The 21211-nt window shown below is 46.6% G+C and overlaps 1 protein-coding gene across 9 annotated transcripts in view; it reads left to right on the top strand.

Annotated features, from left to right (window-relative positions):
* The window catches only part of PTBP3 (polypyrimidine tract binding protein 3), a 1755480-nt gene that overhangs the window by 402133 nt on the left and 1332136 nt on the right, over window positions 1-21211 (top strand). For all 9 annotated transcript variants that reach the window (XM_069630627.1, XM_069630630.1, XM_069630624.1 and 6 more), the window contains one exon: window positions 12446-12521. In XM_069630627.1, the coding sequence (XP_069486728.1) occupies window positions 12497-12521 (25 nt within the window). In that variant the 5' untranslated portion in view covers window positions 12446-12496. The remainder of the gene's footprint in view (window positions 1-12445; window positions 12522-21211) is intronic.

Here is a 21211-nt window from a genome sequence, read left to right as displayed (position 1 = left end):
ACTTGAATGGTCGCTATTGTCCCGTTGCAAGCAAAGACAGCGACATCCTGGTTGCAAACTTGCATTCTTTGAATGTGATAAGGTCTCTAGCCTTCCTCTAAACATTCCTGTTTTTTTACCCTATGCTCAGCCTCGACGGGAGCTGCCCCTGCGTCTCAACCTCAAAACCTGCTGTGGACTAATGCTGTCTGTAATTATCCCTTCTGCCTTATTTTCCCATTCTGTTCTCCTTCCCCTTTTTTGTTCTGTGGTGAGTCGGCCGAAGGATTCGGACGCACCAAGGACATTCTAGAGGATCTTTATTGAAATTACAAAAATAATGTATAACTTTTCCTATTGCTAGATGGAATAACTTGCCTATTTAAAGGATCTAAAGGAGCGGATCAGGAAGTCAAAAGTAAAAATGTCCTCCATCCCAACTAATTATACCTGACCATACCACTATACATAACTAAATTAAATAGACCAAGAGGATGTCTTTTCTTCCCTTCATCTGTTCTCCTTCGATGGTCTCTTTGTTTATGTTTCCCTTTGTTACAGCTATTTCTTAACGTAACCTTTTCATGTGATATCTGTAATCGGCTTTTGTAGTTCAAGAAGGGTTCAAGGGTATCCTACTTTCTATGGTCCTATTTTTAGAATATCTTGCTTTCCAGTAGTCCCTCGCCCTCTTGTTATAACTTGTAGACTCTCTCGTCTTTTACTTCAGGCATTCCTTCTTTGGGTTTATATTGGTTTCCTTTTAGACTGTTCTTGTGAAGGATTCTATTTCTTAAGCTTTGACAGCTTTATTTCTTGTCTGTCATTTAGTGCTTCTAGCTTGTGCTCTCTGCAGCCTTCAACTCTGAAGGTATAGTTTATCTTCCCATTCCTCCTAGGGGATTCGTTTCCCGTCTCTGTTGGCTACCCATCTGGGTTGGTTAAATCTCTTTTATAGGTTTTTCACCTCTCGTTTACAGTTCTCTTTAATGATATCCTTTCCTCAGGATTGGGACGAGTTTTGCGCTTCATCAAATATCCACCTGCTCCAACTGGATTATTTCTTACTTGCTTTCTCGTGCTTCTACAATTCTGATTAGTCTTATATTTAATTTCTCGGCCTGGTTGAGTATGAGGCCCTGGTGGCCTCCCACTTTTACCAATTCCCCCTGTACCTCTCTGTAGGTAGGGTAAGGTTGCAGGGATTGGCTCTTGCTAGAGTGTGGTTTCTCGCTTGTCGGCTCTCCATTCACGGTTCCTCGTCGTATTAATGCTTTGCACTGTACTGGTGATCGGAAGCTATTCACGCTTCCAGGATCGGAAGTCGCACCGTCGTTCGGGCGTCCTTTCAACCATGCTGCTAGTGTGGTCGCACCACTACCAGCTTCCTCAGTCGTATTTTCATCCTTATAATGCTCTCTTGGAATTTGCACACACTAGTGCTCTGGCGTCTTGCACTGGCGTTATGTTGCTCGTTGAAAGTTGCACGCTTCGCAACTGGGCTCACTCCACCTCCACAAAGCGTGATGATATCAGGAGGCTTACCCTGCTCATAGCACTCTCCTCCTGATCTGACACATCCCAGTTAGAATACATCTCCTGTTGGAGACCTCCTCCTTTCTTTTTACATCGTCTTCTACCAAATGTAAAGATGCCACACTATTCTTTATAGGAGACAGTTCCATGTATGCGGCTGTAGTAGGTGGTCTAGGGAGTTCCTCACAGTAACCAGAGTCCTTGTCCCCTAAGGAGAGTCTATCCTGGTGAGGTCACTCTTGCATTGACCCCCTAGGGACAGTCTTGCGGAGTAGGATCACCTCCCTATCCTCATACGGGGAGGCGGCCCTTTTGTAACGCTCACCTGATTCCCGTAGAGGCGCCGGTCTTGACTGGGCGTATACCGTATCTTCAAAGGTGATGTATAACACACGGCTGGCTCTTTGGGCTGGACCTCTGTGCACTGTATGTTTGACTCGAAGGGTAAGATGTCTGCAGATAGAAAATATGGGATTAATGAACTGGGTTATTGAATGTCTCTCTCTTCTTCCCTTTCTCTTCTCCTGTAGAACCCCGAAGGTTAACGCTCTCACCTTAGGTAAGTAAACGCCATGCTCTCCATCTGCCTCGGGGCAGGGTGCTGTAACCAGTTTCTTCACTGGATAAGGGGAGCAGGCCTCTTGACTTCAGAGGACTGCTGTCCGTCGTTTACTGCACGAACGGTAAGTTTCGAGTAATTCTAATGTCTTTAAAGTCTTTAGTAATGATGTCTCTTGTTTTGCAGGGTTCCGGCGATGGTGGATGACGGGCTGAAGTGAGTTGAAGATGGAGCCCGTGTGATGAATAGAAGCGCCTGGAAGCACGTAAGTAAGCGCTTGTTGCCTGCTTCACGATGCGCTCTAACTGTCTTTTTATTTTGCAGGTACAAGTTCGGAGCGGCTGCAGGGTGCCGGAATACCCACTGGGTTAGATGTGGAAAGGAGTAATGGCACGTGAGTATTAAAGTTCCCCAATGTCTTTAAATGCACCTTGTTTTGTCTTTCAGATGCGGGATGCAGCTCCGAAGGCCTCCGGAGCGTGCAAAGAGTTGGTAAGCTTTTGTCTTTCAGATGCCGGAATGCAGTGTGAAGACCTCCGGAGCGCACGAAGAGTAGGTAAGCCTTTGTCTTTCAGAATGCAGTGCGAGGCGTTGGTGACAGCCGATGGCCCAGGTAAGTGAAGAGCTGTCACTGAAGACCGTAATGCTAACCTGTTCTTTCTTGTCTTTATAGGTGTTGCTGAAGACTGGATTCAGGATGGTAAGCCTTTTTCCTTAGGCCCAGGATCAGATGCAGAAGACACGATGAGCGTTCTGCTGCAGAGGATGCAGAATAATGCAAAGCAAGATTCATCCATCGGGTGTGGTTTAAATAGCCTCCTGTAGTGCTTAGGTGTCTCCTTCCACAGCCACGCCTAGGTAAGAAAAGAGTTCCTGCTTTCCAGAAGAGTTCCAGTGTTCTGAACCTAGGGAGTGGCTCCTGCCCCACCCAACAGGAAAAGTAGTTCCAAACAGAAGAGGATCAGAGGCTCAACTGGCAAGCAAGTAAGCAGCATGGTCTGCTGCAGGTAAGTCCACCCAAGCATTATGAGCCCGGCGCTTCCAGCGCTGGGACTGGGCATATTTATGAGCCTGGTGCCACTGGCGCCAGGACTGGGTCCAAAGGGTCCCAATTGGGACTGGTTGGCACTCGGAACCTGGGTTATGAATCTGCTTCCAAGGGAGTTGGGAAAACCCTGACCTTTTGGAAGCAGAGATCATGACACCTTTGGGGAGAAGGGACGAATACCTGCGATTCGTCAGTTCCCTCGTTCCTTGGCCTCCTATGTCCTTGTGCTCTGGTCTCCAGCCTCTTGTTATTCCCCTTTGAACTACTCCCACAATCTTTGGTCAAGATTCTAGTTTTTGTGCTCACCAAGTATGTATTAATGTACCTATTATATCCCTCATATCTACTCCTGATATAGTTCCCCGCAACAAGAGGCGAGATTTTCCAAGTATGTATTTTTGCACTGTCCAGGTTCAATGTATGCCTGGTCTGTGACTATTGTGACATATTTTCCCTTAAGCACTTACCGTAACCACATTCTTAAGTTAAAGCGTCTGGATGCCTCTGGGTTTTGCGCGCTATATAAATATCAAATAAGCCAGATATTGTGCTAGACTTCCCAATTCCAAATCTGGATAGCTGGTTCCAACAGAGGGGACCTGGTGCCCCTCCATGCTTGTTGATGTAGAACATTGCTACAGCATTGTCTGTGCACATTCGCACCACTCTGTTGATGACAGAGGGCTGGAAAGCTTTCAAAGCCAGAAAAACTGCTGTGAGTTCTAGGTAATATGAGACATTCTGTCCGCGTCCATAGCCTGGGACCAGCACTCCTTAAGAGCAAGCTGGGTGCGTCTCCTCTTAAGTCTCGCAAAGGCTGGGGCTAACACGCATGAAGCCATCAAGCCCAGGAGTCTCTGGCACCACCAGGCCGACATGTGGGAGGACTCCAAGAAAAGCTGGCACATGGCCAATAAATCAGCAATTCTGTCCTCCATTAGGAACACTCTGGCACTGGCAGTATCACAATGAAAACAAAAAAAAAATCAGGTCTTGAGCAACCGTCATAGATTTCCGCTAGTTAACCGACAGCCCCAGTTGGAACACGTGCTAGAGGAGTGACTGAAGATTGGCCATTGCAGCCTGTGTGCAAGGACTCTGCAGAAGGAAGCCAATCGTCTAAATATGGATAGACATGAACTCTCTGCAGTCTGAGGAATGCTGCGATGACCGCCATCATCTTCGTAAAGACAGGTGGTGCAGAGCTGAGACCAAATGGCAGCACTCGATACTGGAAGTGTTCCGTGCCCTCGAAAAACCGAAGGTATTTCTGATGTGGGCCCCAGATCAGGATATGCATGCAAGCATCCTGAAGATCTACTACACTGAGCCAATCACTCTTCTGGAGAGGGGACATTATCTGGCTGGACTTGATCATCTTGAATTTCTCTTGGGGTAGGAAAAGACTGAAGTTGGAGAGGTCTACGATAGTCCGCAGGCCAGCCTGGTTGGGTTTGGGCACTGTAAACAGAGGGGAGTAATACCCTCTCTCCCCCATTGCTCCTGCAAGGGAACAGGTGCCACCGCTCTGAGGCCCAGATGTTTCTGTATCTCGGCTCTGAGGGCGGGTGACCCAGTCTGCTGAAGAGGGTGAGAGGGTGGGGCAAGCAAAAGCCCGCTCGGGTGACCGACAAAACCCATCGGTCTGATGTGATGGTCTGCCACGCCTCCAGATGAGACGATATTCGTCCTCACACTGGAGTCTCGTGAGACCGATGAAAATCATAATTTGGATTGTCAGCGGCGAGACCAACTGTTGCCGAAGAGGAGGCTGCTGACAGGGAAAAACCGGCCAATATGCCTGTGCTGCTTGCAGCGTGGCACACCAGAGGAACCTTCTGCCTGGCATGCACAAAGCTCCTGGAACCCTCTGAAACCTGAGAAGGACCTTGTCTGAATCCCCAACCTCTGCGTATAGGCTGCTTTAGCACGGGGTTTGGCAAGGACCGATAAAGATTTAGCCGTTTGCGTGCTTGCCTTTGTTTTATTGAGTTCCTCATCAGTGGAGGAGTAGAACAGCTCTTTACCTTTGAATCAAAGATCAAGTACTTTGTCCTTGGCGGGAGAGGTCTACTCCAACCATAAGGCCCCGAGCGGAAGTGTCTACATGAAGGGCCACGGCCTCCAGCAGTTCCTGAGCCAGCACTCTGGCATCAGATTATGCCCTCTTTAAAATCTTCCTACCTGTACTGAGAGATAAATGCCAGAAATTCAGAAAGCTCTTTCCATGGCTTGAGATTTGCAGCTGCCAGGATGACTTTGGTATTTGCCTTGCACACCTGAAGAGCAGAATTGGAAAATACTTTTTTCCCCAATGGCATCTAGAAGTTTGTCCTCTGTGCACAGGACCTGAGAGGCAGCCATAGAGGATGTTGAGGACGACTTAGACTGAGTCATAGCTGCTGCCACCACCGTTGATGAGGGGAGTGGACATGCAGTCAAGGGGATGTCTTCTGATGATTGTAGTTTGTAGCGAGTGTCAATTTTCCTAGTTATGTGCTGGCCGGAATTGGGGTTTTCCCTGACCTTGCAGGCTTCAGCTAGCATATCCTTTTGAAGGAAAAGACTTGTGCGCTCCTGTGTCATAAGAGTTACGGCTCCTGAAAATACACCTTCTTGTGGAGCCGCAGGCTCGGGTACCAGAATATCCTGCAACGCCATCATATTGGGGGAAAAAAATAACCGATTATACTTCTATCCAAGATCCGGTCGTGAAAGGCTCTGACAGAGTGGGGCGGGTGCTCGCTATACTGGTCTGCTTGGTCTTCGTCCGATGCGGCGGGAACAGAAAACTGATCTGCAGCACATGGTACATCAGACCCTGTGGGCATACTTGACTGCATAACTGGCTTCTTAAGCACAGGTGAAAGTGGAATCAATGGTGGAGGGGGACCCACCGAAAGAGGGGACAGCACTACTGAAACCTGCTGAGGGGTTGTAGGAGCAGGCTGCAGCTCGAGAGGATTAGGATACATTTCTTTGAATAAATCCTTAAAGTATGCCTTCATTGGGTCAGAGTGCATAAGGGCCTAGAATTTGCTAAGGAACGTGTCCTCCGAGGACGGTCTAGGCACAGGAGAGGCTGCTCAGGAGGGGCATACCTCCAGGATTGTAAAGAGGCTGGTTTCCACGATGGCCCTCTACCAACTGGATGCACATAAACTAAGGGAGCGGACGCAGAAGGGGGGGGGACACACTGTGTGGCAGCGGAAACCGAACACAGCAATCCATTGGAGGGAGGACATGATTCCTATTGTCCACATTCCGTGGAAAATGCTGCTCGGCCCCAAATATAGGCTCCTATGTACCAGCCGTTGAGAACGTTGGTGTGAAAGAGCTTGTCAAAATGGCCACCTCAGACTGTGTGGGTTGAACCACCATTTTGTCACTGCCTGAGGTGAACTGCGTCACAGGAGTCAGTGAGGCCATTGTCACCACAGGGATTTCAGGGATTTTTGTATTCATTTTAGCCTTGCAACACGGAACCTCGGTAGATCCAGTACTTGAAGATTTAGGGCCTTAGCCCTCCTTCTTTCTTTTCACACGCTGCAGGATTGGTTCAACCACAAGATTGTTTGTGGGAAGGCTTAGGGTCACTCCCACATAGCCAGTGCCCTTGTAGGAAGCCCCTCGATCTTACTGGTTTTAATTACGGCCACTAGTCGGGGTTCCTCTGGGATAACCCTGGTACCTTTAGTCATTGTACAGGAAACCTCGAGACTAGGGTTGGTACATCTAGTTCCAGAATTGGAAACCTCGGGAATAACCCTGGTCAAAACAGCCCCAGAAATGTTGTGCTTAACCTTAGTCCCCAGATGGGGAACATCGGATGAAAATCCAGTCTTGTCAGCCCCTTGACGGGGACCCTCGGCGCAAACTCCGGAGTCCAGGCTAGATCCCTTTCAGGACACCCTAGGTAGAATCCTGCTACCAGTGCCACTTGGGCCCCTCCCCCAACCCAAGACCGGGAAGGAGTCCCCTGCTCGGGGTGCCCTGAAAAGGAAGGAATTTATCGGACGCTTCCTTTTTTTGTCGATGAACTGCTGTAAATGTGGAGGAGTCGTCCATTGGAACACCTCCTCCCACTTGAGTAGCCGACGCTGGAATGCCTTAACGGAGAGGGAGTTTCAATAGAGGCAAGCGTCCCACTGATGCTCTGGGCACAAGCACTCCAGACAGAGAGAATGGGGATCACCTTCCAGAAACGACTTTCGCATGATGATTAGGACAGGAATCCCAGACGCTCCGGCATAGACTGAGGAAAGAAGACCGTGAAACCAGAGAAGGAAGATGAAGGACAAAAGAACAAAAAAGAAAAATTCCCTATGATGCAAGTGCATCCGACCCTGACTGCACAAAGAAAAGGACTGAACGGTGATGCGCGGGGCGGAGCTCAGGAAGGCGGGGCTATGGTCGCATGCGCTGGCCCCACCTGCAATTAAAAGAAAGACAAAACAAATCTTTTGGTCCGGTCCTGATGGACTGAATGTTCCAAAAGTATGGAGGAAAGGGGACGGGATTAGGCGTATTGTGGTTACTCTTACTGCGTTTACTGTACTTTCTCGATGTTTGATGGATTAAATGTAGAGGCCATCTTTTATAAGATTTGAAAGTGCACCTCTCCAATTACCTAAAGACCTGCATGCAATTATTCACCAATTTTAATAAAAGGGTAATTTTGTAATTGACGCAAAGAAAGTCCAAAAAAAAGACTTCCAATTCTACATGAACGACAAAAAATTGAGCAAAGTGTCATTAATGAAATATCTGGGGCTCCTAGTGAACCAATCGCAAGTAGAAATACCCTGGACAAATCATTTAAGAGCTAAAACCTTGTCATTGGCAAGACAAGGCTTATTCCTACATAGAAAATTTGGTCAATTTTCATTAAAACCAATTGTAATTTTCTATCGACAAAAAGTGACGCCCATTTTAACCTATGGCAGTGAGACACTGATAAACCTTGACCAATCTATTTGGGACCGTCTAGAGGGTCTGTTTTGGGGGAAAATATTGGCTCTACCAAATCCTTTCCAATCATCAGAATTAGACATGAGGTTGCGTTGCAATCCCTACACTCAATAGTTGAGTGGAAAAAAGTTGAATTATACAGAAAGATGATTAATGAGGAAGACATTCCAGCATATCATGTCTTTGAAGAAAGGAATATCACAGTCGCCAATACAGTCCTAGCAACGTGGAAAAACTCATTGAGTCCCATAATGGCTACAAACTCCATATCCCTTGAGATGTTAATGAAGCGACCGCAATACGCAAAAAAAATATACAGCGAAATGATTGGATTTGTACGATGGCTGGAAAATCCCAATACCAGATGAATTTGTCATGTGAGATAGACATTCGTGCAATGAATGAACTGCCGTCTTATCTCAAACAATTTCCGGATAGGAAAATTAGGGACTTATTTTTTAGATTACATTTGAATCTATTACCCACACGAGAACTCATGGCAAAAAACAGACACATTTCGAAAGAAGCAGCTTTCTGTAGATTTTGTGAGAACAAACTGATGGTGGAGAATCTACATCACATCATTATGATCTGCCCTGCGCTTACGGATAAGAGAAATTGGTTCCGAGAAATGATATCTATGAAGGGGCCTGAGCTAGATAGCAGTGATAGATGCAACCTCATCCTGTCAGGGAACAACAGGAGTCTGACAACAACCATCGTTCAATTTTGGAACCATATTGTCTCCATCCAAACTTTGGGGGCAGAGGGCAACCTGATCTTATAGAAGGAAGTTCGGTACCCTCCTGATACACTTTATCGAATATAGAAGACTGGTGGTTTCGAAGTCTTGGAGGGGAAAAAGTGATGTTATGTCGTCGATTCATTGACTATTTAGATGAAACTCTGAAGGACCATACTGAAACTGTTCCCTGAAAAATCAAAATCTAGAAGTGTAATGAATGAAATATTGTTTTAAAAAGTTTGTAGATCAAACTATAAAATTACAATAAAAAAAATAAAAGGGTAATTTTCACTGTAACAACTCTCCTTCCTGTAATAGTTTTCCTTATGACGCTGGTTAATGTGCACCATGATCATAACTCGGGACTCTAAGAGGGACTCATTTTCTGCAAAAAATTATCAATTCATATATCCTGTATTCTGCAAGGGCTATGCTATCATGCAGACACTAAGGACTTCTACCACACAGGTAGAAAAATGTTTCTATGGAAAGGGTGACATTTCCTGTGACCTAGGTTTGTGGGTTGGGGCTTTTGGTAGGAAATGATACAATACAGCAGAAGGGAGAGAGGCCAAGCTATGTTTGAGGAAAGAGGAATTATTCCAGTGTGCCATGATCGGTCATTAAGGCCCTATTGTTTGAAGGATAAGATCTTAATCTTCTTTACATTTTAGGAGATGTTTGGCCACATTGATGTGATGTGTACTGCCATGTTGCTCTGCAGTTTAGGTAGTAATACTTAAAAGGTTGCAGGCGCCCCTCTCTAGAAGGAACATGACATGATAACATGTTCTGTGGTTTTTTTTCCCATTTTGCGAGTCCGCAGCCATCGCTTTTTGCTCACTGTACTTTTCACACAGGAGGAATATCAATATGCAGATCAGTCTTTGTTCCGCCCACAAGGGCAGTACAGCACCGAAATGCCAGGCAAACCTCTGCAGTATAGGTAGTAGCTAGGGAAGTCTACCTCATTTGTGTTTTTTTCTTCTTGTATTTCTTGTTTTCTAGCCTCACCATAATATATTGGCGTCCTTGTTTCGTGCTGGCTTCTGGTTGTGACGAGTTTAGTGACCATGTAGGATGCGGCGTTGATTTAGGCTGCCTTGTGGTTGATGCAGGCTATCTTCAAAGTTAGGTAGGCCTGTACGGCCACCTAATATCCTGCATGAGGGTGGTGTGATCCTGAATGCCTTGCACCTTTGAGATGGACAGTAGCTTGCTGGATAACATTCTGCTGATCCAGACTGGAGGCCGGGACTCCAGCAAGGAAGGTGTTGCCACTGTTTGTGGGAGAGGCTGAGGGCTTGGACCACTATTCTGTAGTTGGAGGCATGGCATAAAGGCTTTTCTTAAGAGAACTGATCCTTCAAGATGTGATGCTGTGGTAGGCATCAATTGTGGATGCAAGAGACTTGCTGCTAGATGTGAGTTCATGTGTGAATCAGTGATTCTCAATTTAGTCAGCCAGCTTTGGGGTCTAGTATGCTTGCTGAAATTCAGTTTTTATCATTCATTTAAGCATTTGACATTCAGGTCTGAAGAGGACGACTTTCAGGCTGTAGATGTCTTTGATGCAGTTGATGTTCAGGTAGAGCAGTTTGTCATTATGAAAATACTGAGTTTTTCATTGTGCCGGATTTCTCTTATTAGCCCCTGGCAGTATTTGACTATGATTTATGGGAGCTTGGAGGGCTCTGGGACTCCGCAAATTATGATATGCCCGAGGGTGATCTCTTGGCTCCCATGTTGATAAACTGTTGCCTTGTTGCTAAGTAGGATGTTGGCCATTGCAGGATGGCTTGGGTTAAACGCATGCATGTAGCCAAGAGGTCTTGCTTTGTAGTAGACTGTGTCAAAGGAGAAGATGCCAATATGGTCAGAAATCAAGGGTCTGATTTTGCCAACGATGTGACTAGCTTTGTGGATAGTGACGGTCTCTCTGCTACGGGTCCGGTTTGGTTACCTTGAGCTTTGTGTTGTGAGCTCTTTCACCATGTGCTCTTGACCTTACGGATGATTCGTAGGTCTGTGACAGGGCAGTGGTTAGTTCCGTCTTCTGGACCACTTTCGGCTTTTTCAGCAGTGGGAATCTGCTTTTGCACCCAGGGCATGTGGGAGGATTTATTTGCGAAGGGGAGGCATCCGTGACATGTAGGATGAGTTGGTGCTTGCCCTGTGATAGCTTTTACTTTGGAGGCAGAGGAGGATTTTTATTTATGGAGCACTTGAGTGTGATGGTCAGTTTTTCCTTTCCACATCGCCCAGGGGCAGTTGTAACACTGTAGTCCAAAACCTTTGGAACCTTTGGCTTTCCAGATCCCTGTCCTAGAGCGTCACAAGAAGGCTTGTGTGGTGTCTTGGTTGATTTTGTGTGGTTGTGGTGGTTTACAGTCGTGTGATGAAAATTTCAATGTGCTTTGGGGTGGAAAACAAAAAGGAGCTGCCGACTGATTTATTGCCAGTGCAGTTGGTTATTTGACCATGGGCTGGCCAAGTTGGTCTTCCTTCTGGGGGCATTCATCGGAAGCTGGGGCATTATTTGTTTTCCTTTCTGTGCATGATATAAGGACCTGTGCGGAGGTCTTCTTTATATTTGGATTGCCTTTTTTTAAAAAGGTTTTTGGGTTATTTTCCGTCAAGGCCGTAGATTTAAGAATACAAATAAATAAATTACTTTGACAACCTTTGTTGAATCCATGTATACCCTTGGTTTTGTCTGTTTTCCCCCTGAATGAGTCTGGCCAAAAAATGTGTTCAAGATTTTTCAATCTATGCCACATCTCCTTGATATTATATCTTGATTACGATGTGAAACAGTGCCCTTTTCACTCAATTGTGGTTCCTGTTTCCAGAAAATTCAAATTTAGATCAGGCACCTATTTTTTTAGAAACGTTTTTACGTAGATTAAGTTTTAAATGCAAATATTCAAATAGATTTGTCGAGCAGGAGCTAAAAGCAGTTCCTAGGTATGGGATATCAACCCACAAGCAGGAAGTACCAAGATGGAATGAAGTCAAAAAGTAATTTTAGCAGCTCATGTCGAAGTTGGATCAATACATTACATGACATATCATGCTTTAAATGTCACAAATCATTGGTATATTTGCAAGACGACAGTTGGCTGGGGGAGCCAAAGTTCGCTCCCCAGTTGGTGACAAGTTAGCCAGGCTACAAGCAGGAGCTAAACGTCCGAATAATTTTAATTCCTCCCATGATGGTGTACCTTATTATGTCTCGAAGGAAACGTGGTCGTCTTTTAATTATTTTATATTTTATTTTTTATTTTTTAGTTCTGTAGCAGCGGTTTGGACCTTCTGTGTTACTCAGTCTCAGAGGCTTATCTGTTCCAGTATAGCCATAATATGAACTCTCCTCTCTTTATTACATAAATAAGTTTTTTCTTGAAAAGGTGTCAAACAATCTATCTATGTAATGGGCATCGCAAACGCCCGGTGTGCATTGTGGTTGCAGAAATGTTATCTGGCATGAATTATTGGTAGAATTAAGTTCAAAATATGACAATAAGATGATTGAACCTATTTAAAGAGGAATATTCTTTCTTTTACAGATACAATGTACTGATATGTATTCTAATTTGTTTTCCAGCGGGGTTCTGACGAGCTTCTTTCTTCTGGTTTTGCTAACGGGCCCTTTACCATGAGCAATTCTACTCCAGCTACAGGTACAGTTACTTTAATTAAAACGTGCTAAAGAGATTTTTCATTGCAGGCTCTGGATATGTATTTGGACTGTAGGGTGACCTGTTTGCTTGTTGTTTAAATCAAAATCGGCAGTAGTCCAGGGGGCTAGGGCTCCTTGTTTATCTCTTCCCTGTTTCTGCATGTAGCTTGGCAGGGTTCTTACATTTTTCAGTTGTTGGGTAAATGGGAGTTGATAATCTGGAGGCTTCATACTCGGGAGCTTCCATAATCGCGTTGCTGACCGCCTCTTGCAGTAGTTTCTGTGAAGGTTAGGAGATGAGTGTGAAGCAGCACCTTCCCCCCCATGGCTGTCCATACATCCTGGCGAGGAGCAGCAAAACTGAAATTTAACATCCTCCACTCCGTCCCCTCTACCAAATTTGCGTTACTTTCTATGCACCCGTCCCCTCTTTCATAGACCTGTGTTGGGTATTTAGTTCCTACCCTTTCTCTCTGCAGGCAGCCCCTCCATGTCAAGCCCCTCAAATGAGGAAAGGTTTGCGGTCCGACTATCCTGCCATGACTGTTAAGGGAGAGTAACTACTTGTTTACAAATGGTGGCATGTTTCTTGTTTTTAGTGTTTAGGTTTTCACAACCCCTCTCCTACCTAAAAGCCTACCCTATTATTTGTTTTTCTCCTTGTAGTGTGGGTTTTTGAAAAAAGCAGTTGCTTGGTGGCTGTATTTAATTTGTTACAGTGGGAATTTAAAGGCTCATTTTTGTGTCCATAATGATCAGTCCTTAATCATTCTGAAGTGCACAAAGGTGTTCCTGTAAAAAATGGCATATTGTCCTCAAATTGCTGTATTAGTGCAATTATTTGGAGTGCTTCCACAAGTGGTTTTAACTAAAAGCAGTGCTATTACTAAAGCTCTACCTTAGTACTGCCCATAGTACAGCCACAGGCTCTCGTGGCTGAAAATTGTTTGTCTTAATAGTTATACTAGTGTCTTGTTTGGAGTATAATACAGGTACACCTGATAGAAAGGTTATGTGCCATGTAGGCACTATACGAGTGCTGAGAACAGAGTGCTCCTCAGGTGTTCCTTAGAGGAAGGTTGTGTAAAAGATAAGTGCTATCTTGGTGCCGAATATCCTTGTCACACATCAAATTAATGTGGAATTCTCCAAATGAAAATAAATGATGCCTTTGTATTTATCTTGTTTACACTTTATGGGTTGCTTTTGAGCCAGCATGTTTGTTAATAAAATAAATTATTTACTGTTTTATTTACTTATTTACTTATTTCCCATTGGAACATAAGTAGAAGAACCTTGAGTAGGGCGCTGAGTAGATGCTGGATAGCAGATTTCTGGGTTGGTGGTCCGTGAGCATTCGGGTGGTTTCCGGGAAGCCCCCACCCCAACTTCAATGCCTTGAGAAAGACTTTGGTTGAAACGTGCATCGGCTGTTTTTTCTACTGTTACGGTTCACCAACCTGGTACACTGTACCCCAGGTGTTATGCTGCACTTGAAATAATAAATATGCCTGCACAAACAAAAACATCTTCGAACTGATTTGTGTAGTAACTAAGGGGTACCAACCCCCTTGCCAGCGCCACCAACTAACTAAGTTTTGTCAACCCACCCTTGTCTCCTCAAACTTCCTGGGAACTATGGAGCCTGGTTCCCTGACAAAACCATGTACCGGGCTGCAGGCTTAACCTTGAACAAAGTCAACGAGTTGTGCAGGGGACCTGGCTGTCCCGAAACCAAGCGCCTCACCCCTTGCAAAACACTCTATTGTTGTTCATTTGTGACCTTAAGTGTCCAAATATGTCTTTGTCAGCCTCATCTGACGTGGAGATGAACTGATCTTCGTCCATAACAGAATTCAAACTCTTTTACAAAATGAGGTATGTATCCTCCTTTATTATGAATGAATGCAAAGCAATGTTGACAAAGCATTATAAAAAAAAAACATTGATATGCAGTCTTCCTTAAACCATACCTGCTTAATATGCTCCGCCGCACCGGTTTGTGCTTCCAAGAGAGGTACGACGACTTCTCCCAAACAGCAGCAGCCTCTTGGAGTTTGTTTTCGATCTTTAAATGTCCCGGGTATAGGTGCATTTCCAAAATAAGTAGAACCCTCATTGAGCTTGAGGCTCTGTCTGCTCTGTATTGTTCTTTCCTGCTTCCTCATCCCAGTTGTTGGATGGTTGGGGGAAAAGTAGTCCCTTGATGGTGGTTGATACCAATTGTTTGTTAAATCTCTTTCAACAGTTCTGTATGATGAGCCAGTTCTATATGATGGATAAATAGAACTGGAAAAGGTAGTCTTGGGGCTTTTAAGTTTTAGTCCAGAGATGGAGGTTTTCCTATATGGTTTTGGGAAAAAGTGTCTCTATTTTCCTGAAAGGGGGGGGGGCATAGATGTATGGCAGTTGGCCATTAGGGCATTTGGTACCAAGGGGGTCTTCTGCCTGGCCAAATGGGGATACCATATCTGATCCAATGAAGCCATTACATCTCCTTGGAGTCTGTCTCTTCCCATGTCAACCTCCTTCATATCCAGGGTCAGGATCAGGTAGCGACCAGCGTCCCCAGGCCACATGGGAGAAGATCACCGGCGAGTGATATGTGATGACTCCATTGGAGTTATCACATTTCCCTATTGCTATGCGGGTATTCCCAGCCTATATAAATAAGGTGCTCGTCCATTGTCAGGAAGTGCTAAAACACAGTTGTGCAAAAAAACGAATTCTACCTGACCCTTCCACTATTCTAACAAAATGAAGGCCCAGAGAATTTCCCCTTTCTCCTGATTCTTTTCTCTCACGCTTTTCTCCTTGGCTACACGCTTATTAGTAGGTTAATTTCACTTAGCCTCTTGTCACACTTTTTATAAGTTCTTGTAACTATCACAAGTTCTGTAGGATTTCTCTCCTCTTTAGAGATTGTTTTCTAGGAATCTCTTGTATCTCTCTTAGCTTTTCTTTTCCTTCACAATGAAGTGCCTTTTGTACTTTGATAGCATAGATTTCCTTAACTATGGTATGCTTTCCTGATGATTAAGGTTTCCCTTCTGTTGGGATGATTTGTTTGGCTCATCTTTACTCTTGTAGGTCTCATATATGTATATATATATATATATATATTTCTTTCTGAGGCTTGTGGAATCTGCTTAGATCACAAGCTGTGCATAGGCGACATCTAGTGGAAGCTGCAGAGTATTACAGTTTGTTTTTCTAAACTCGAAAATGGGCGTCGACACAGGGCATGCCAGTAATACTATCCCTAGTGTGACGTCCACTGTACCCAAGATCCCTCACGCGTCTAGGATCCTCATATTGTTTTTTTCCACCATACTGGTCGGAAGCATTTTGTGGAGTCCCCTGGCCTTAGCCATACTTTTGCTAAAATATCGATACATTTACATCCTTTCCCCACCCCAATGTCGAACTTCGACACTCGACGCCGGCTTGGAGAAGAATTCGACCGTCGGCTGCTGCACGACGGGTTTGGGCCTTGGAAGGCCTCTGGCCTCGGCCCGGGCCTTGGAAGGCCTCTAGCCTCGGCCCTGCAAGTAGGGAGAGTGGGGGGTTGGAATTACTCTACACTCTTGGTATATAGGTACACCTTATACTTTTCCTACACTTACCAGCCCGCTGCCTCAAGGTGCGTATGGAGGGTACCCCTTTTCAATTCTGCCCCAAGTGCAATCGCAAATACCTTTGGGTCGACAGGCACACCACGTGCAATCTCTGCTTGCCGAGGGACCACCCCGAGGCCAACTGCAGAGCGTGTGGTAGGTTTAAACCCAAGACACTTGAGGACCATTCGACGAAACGTTGGGCCCACCACGCCAGGCAGGTGGCCATGGCGGCGGAGGGCGCCTTCAGCGATGGCAGCGACGCCATGCTTTCGGACAGCGAGGGCATTACGGGGTCTAAAGACAGCTGAGCGCAAGTCCCCGACCTCAGAAGGTCGTCCGACAGGGCGGCTATGGGGAAGATCCCCGGCGACACAAGCGCTTCACACACCACTCACACAAAACACACGAAGTCTAACCGAGACTCGACGACGTCGAGTTCTCGGAAAGAGGCACATAGAGAACGGTCCGAATCGGTGTCCTCTGGGCGTTCTCGATCGAGATTGCCGCATGACTCCAGGCAATCATCCACTCTTGCCAAGAGTGCCTCGCTCGCTAAGCTAACGGAAGTTCGATCGTCGGAGGATGAAGACGACTTCCACCCCCAGGCCGCTCTACAGGAGTCCGAGCCCCCAGACAAGATCAGCCCGGCCCCACGTTCGAAGGACAGGGACTCTACCCCCGACCTCCAGGACCACAAAGGGACAGGGAAAACACTCTTCCTCTCACAGGGAGGGGGGAAAACAGCAGAAGAAGCAGCCACTGCACTCTTCCACACCTGTAAATCACTCCACTCCTCTTAAACAGACAGACAAGGCCAAGTCTGCTGCTATTTCTAAAACCAGCAAGTCTACTCAGGATAAGTCTCCTAGACTTTCTGAGTGTCATTCCCAGTTCCAAAGAATGGTCGAGTGATGACATGGATAGGGTCATGTCAAGGATGTCTTCTTTGGCAGACTTTTATGATAAAAATCCAGACCATTTCCTTTCATATAACCACAAGGGTCTACACCCTCAGGCTCTAATGATCCTATCCCCCCCGAGTAAGAAGCCCCGGTTTGAGACACCTATGAGGTCTTCGGACCCCTTCGATGTACAACCATATTCACGGCCATACTCACAGTATCAAGGAGAGACTTCCTTTGGTGAGGACCAAGAATTTGGCATGGTAGAAGAGCAAACCGGGACGGGCTACTATGGGGATGATGAGGACCATGAAGAGGAAGACCCTCAAACCTACAGAGTAGATTCCCCGGTAGAGAAGGAAGCCCCGGTTACAGACTCCCCTGTCGATAACCAACCCCTCCTGAACGAGGTTCTCGCACGAGCAGCAGAGCATTTCCATATTGACACCCACAGTGTCCAGGAGGAGAGGGACTTCGCCGAGGAGTTAGTGGGAGAAAGGAGGACTGTTGCCCAGACCATCCCTACCCTTAAGTCTATTCAGCGAAGAATAGACCCGTCCCTGGTGAACCCGAACCTCACCAGAGCAGTCAATCCCAGAGTTGAAAAACTTTTCAGGGCAGCCCAGTCTTACCCTCTCTATATGAGGACATCTGAAGCCAGACTCCCTGGTTGTCACTGACACTCGTAAGAGGGCTGGAACACCGTTGTCATTGTCCGAAGCTCCTCCAGACAAGGAGAGCAAAAAACGATATAGTTTTGGCAGGAAAGTAGCCTCAACGTCCGCCTATCCGGCAAGGATTGCAAACTCCATCACCCTGTTGGCCAGCTACAACTGTCATCAGTGGGAAGAAGTCGCGGCACTCATAGCCTCTGCACCAGAACCCTTAAAGGGCCAGTTAGCACGAATTTCAGCAGAGGGTAGAGCCGTGTCTGGTTGCATTTTAAAAGCAACTTTTGACGCAGCGGACAACGCAGGCAGATTGACAGCAGAAGGTACTGTTATCAAGAGACATGCGTGGTTACGGCAGTCTGGTTTTAAGGCAGAAACCAGGCATCATTGTTGGACAAACCGGTGGAAGCCGATCTGTTTGGTAAGGCGGTAAGGACGAATATGAGACACTCAAGTCCCTTGGCCAACTAACCAATAAACCCCCTAACCAGAGAGGGAATGGAAATTTTTTTCGCCCACGTGGCCAAAATTCCCAGAGAGGATCAAACTATTCCCAGGGGCAGGGTACACAGTGGAACAACAGCCAACAGTCTACCCAGGGTTACGGCAGGGGTAATAGGAGAGGACGTGATAAAGGCAGAGGCAGCCCCAGTAGAGGAGGCGGCACGCCTCCACCAAAGCAGTGGCGCTCTGTTCAGGGTCCCTTCTCACACAACCCCAGTAGGGGGACGCATTTCCAACTTCACCCAGGCTTGGGAAGGGATCACATCAGACAGATGGGTGCTGTCAACAGTATCTGCAGGGTACTGTATAGAACTACTGCAGCGTCCCCGGAACCATCCTCCACGACAAAGAGTACACTCTTTGGAACATCAGAAGATTCTCCTCGAGGAGATCGCCAATCTGCTAGCAAAGGACGCGATAGAACTCGTCCCGGGACACCGGGTAAACAAGAGTATTTATTCAACTTACTTCCTTGTGCCAAAAAAAGATTTGACAATGCGCCCAGTATTGGACTTACGGCCTGCCAACAAGTATGTCAAGCCCCAAATTGTTCCGAATGACTACGCTACAAGAGGTAATCCCCCTCCTAAAAAGGGGGATTACATGGCAACCTTGGATATGAAAGATGTCTATTTTCATATTTCCATGTTCCCAGCGCACAGAAGGTACTTGCGCTTCAAGGTGGACAGTCGGCACTACCAGTTCAAGTTACTGCCCTTCGGGATAGCTTCGGCACCAAGGGTATTCACCAAGGTACTGGCGGTGGCGGCTGCACACCTACGCAGGGAGGCAATCCCGGTGTACCCTTATCTGGACGACTGGCTCATAACGGGGGAAACCCCAGTAATTTGCAGGACAAACATTCAAAGGACTATCAACCTCCTCCACGAATTAGGCTTCTCAATCAACGAGAAAAAGTCCAGCCTGGTGCCAAGCACCTCCAAACAGTTCCTAGGAGCAATCCTAGATACTCAAGAGGGGTTGACATTTCCTTCAGAGGAAAGAATTCGGAATATACTACTGCAAATTCCGCAATATCAGTCCGGTCACCAAATAACGGTACGCAAAGCAATGCGTTTGCTGGGCATGATGGCGTCATGTATTTACCTGGTCCCCCACGCGCGCCTGCGCATGCGTCCCATGCAGGAATGGTCGGCGAAACAGTGGTCTCAGGCAAGTGGTCAGTGGGACGATCTAGTGGTCGTTTCGCCAACACTGGTACAAAGCCTTCACTGGTGGACAAGAGAGAATCTTGCACAGGGGAAACCCTTTTACGATCCCGAAGTACAGGGAGTAGTCACTACCGATGCATGCCTGACTGGGTGGGGAGCTCACCATCTCCACCACACAGCTCAGGGTCTCTGGTCTCCCTCAGTGGCCAAGAACCACATCAACCTGCTAGAGCTTCTGGCAGTATTCAGAGCGCTTCAAGCGTTCAAGCCCTACCTACTAAACCTGTCAGTGCAAATCCGGACGGACAGCACGACAGCCATGTTCTACCTGAACAAGCAAGGAGGGACTCGTTCGCCAAATCTGTCCAAGCTTGCCCAGAAAATCTGGATATGGGCACTCAGACGGAACATCTTCCTGTCATCACAACATGTTCCAGGGGAGCTCAATTCCCTAGCCGATGCTCTGAGCAGAGACTCCCTCCTAGAGGAACACGAATGGGTTCTACACAGAGAGGTCGTAGAAGATATCTTCTCTCAGTGGGGTTTCCCCACTATAGACTTATTCGCCACAAGCGAAAACAGACAATGCCCAGGATTTGCATCCAGGTTCCCCCAACCAGACTCCCTGGGGAACGCCCTGTGGATGAACTGCTCAGGGATGTTTGAGTACGCTTTTCCACCAACTCCTTTCAGGAAGGTGGTCAACAAGATGAACAGAGTCGATGACGCTCGTCCTAGTTGCTCCCATGTGGGCAAGACAACCGTGGTTCCCACACTTACGCAGGATGGCGGTGTGCGAGACCATCAAACTTCCGGCCTGGTACAACCTACTGTCCCAGCACCAAGGCCAAACAGTGCATCAGCAACCCAACTCAATGAACCTGGCAGCATGGCTCCTGAGGTCATAGAGTTTGGACATCTGAATTTACCACAGAGGTGTATGGACATCCTAAAGGAATCTAGGAAACCAAACACAAGGCACTGCTACTTTGACAAGTGGAAGAGATTCGTAATCTGGTGCCAGAGTAAACAAATCAACCCAGTTGATTGCACTCCTTTCACTATTGTTACATATATGCTCCACCTGCTGGATGCAGGACTGCTTTTTAACTCACTGAAAGTACACCTGGCAGCCCTGTCGGCATACACCACTTCCCATAACAAGGTCTCGTGGTGGAAAGTACCAGTAGTTAAAGCCTTCATGGAAGGAGTAAAGAGACTTCACCCTCCTATTTCAAACCCACACCAGGGTGGGACCTTAATGTGGTGCTATCTAAGCTCATGGGCCCCCCTTTCGAGCCCATGCATAAAAGCAGTCTCAAACACCTGATTTATAAAACTGCCTTCTTAGTAGCTATTACTTCTATAAGAAGGGTCAGTGAAACTCGGGCTCTGTCAGTGCAGGATCCCTTCTTTACTGTCCATAAAGACAAACTGGTTTTACGCACACACCCTAGATCCTCACCTAAGTTTATACCTAAATTCCACGTAAGCCAGTCCATCGAGCTTCCGGCTTTCTTCCAGGACCCTCAAAGCTCGGCTGAAGTGAAACTACACACCCTAGATGTGCGTAGGGCGGTCCTCTACTATGTAAATAAAACCAGACCGCTAAGGAAAACAGATCAGCTGTTTGTCTCCGTAGCTACAGGCAGAGAGGGGGATCGCGTCTCTAAAGGTGCCATCTCGAAGTGGATTATTAACTGTATCCAGCTGTGTTACTCACTCTCTGAAAAGACTCTGCCTTTCACGCGAAGCACCCACTCTACAAGAGGCATTGGGGCCACTCTGGCTTTCATTACAAATGTACCCCTTGACACCATTT

Source organism: Ambystoma mexicanum, chromosome 6q, assembly GCF_040938575.1.
Source record: "Ambystoma mexicanum isolate Mex_15411 chromosome 6q, UKY_AmexF1_1, whole genome shotgun sequence".
NCBI lineage: Eukaryota > Metazoa > Chordata > Amphibia > Caudata > Ambystomatidae > Ambystoma > Ambystoma mexicanum.
This window is presented reverse-complemented; position numbering and strand designations above follow the sequence as displayed.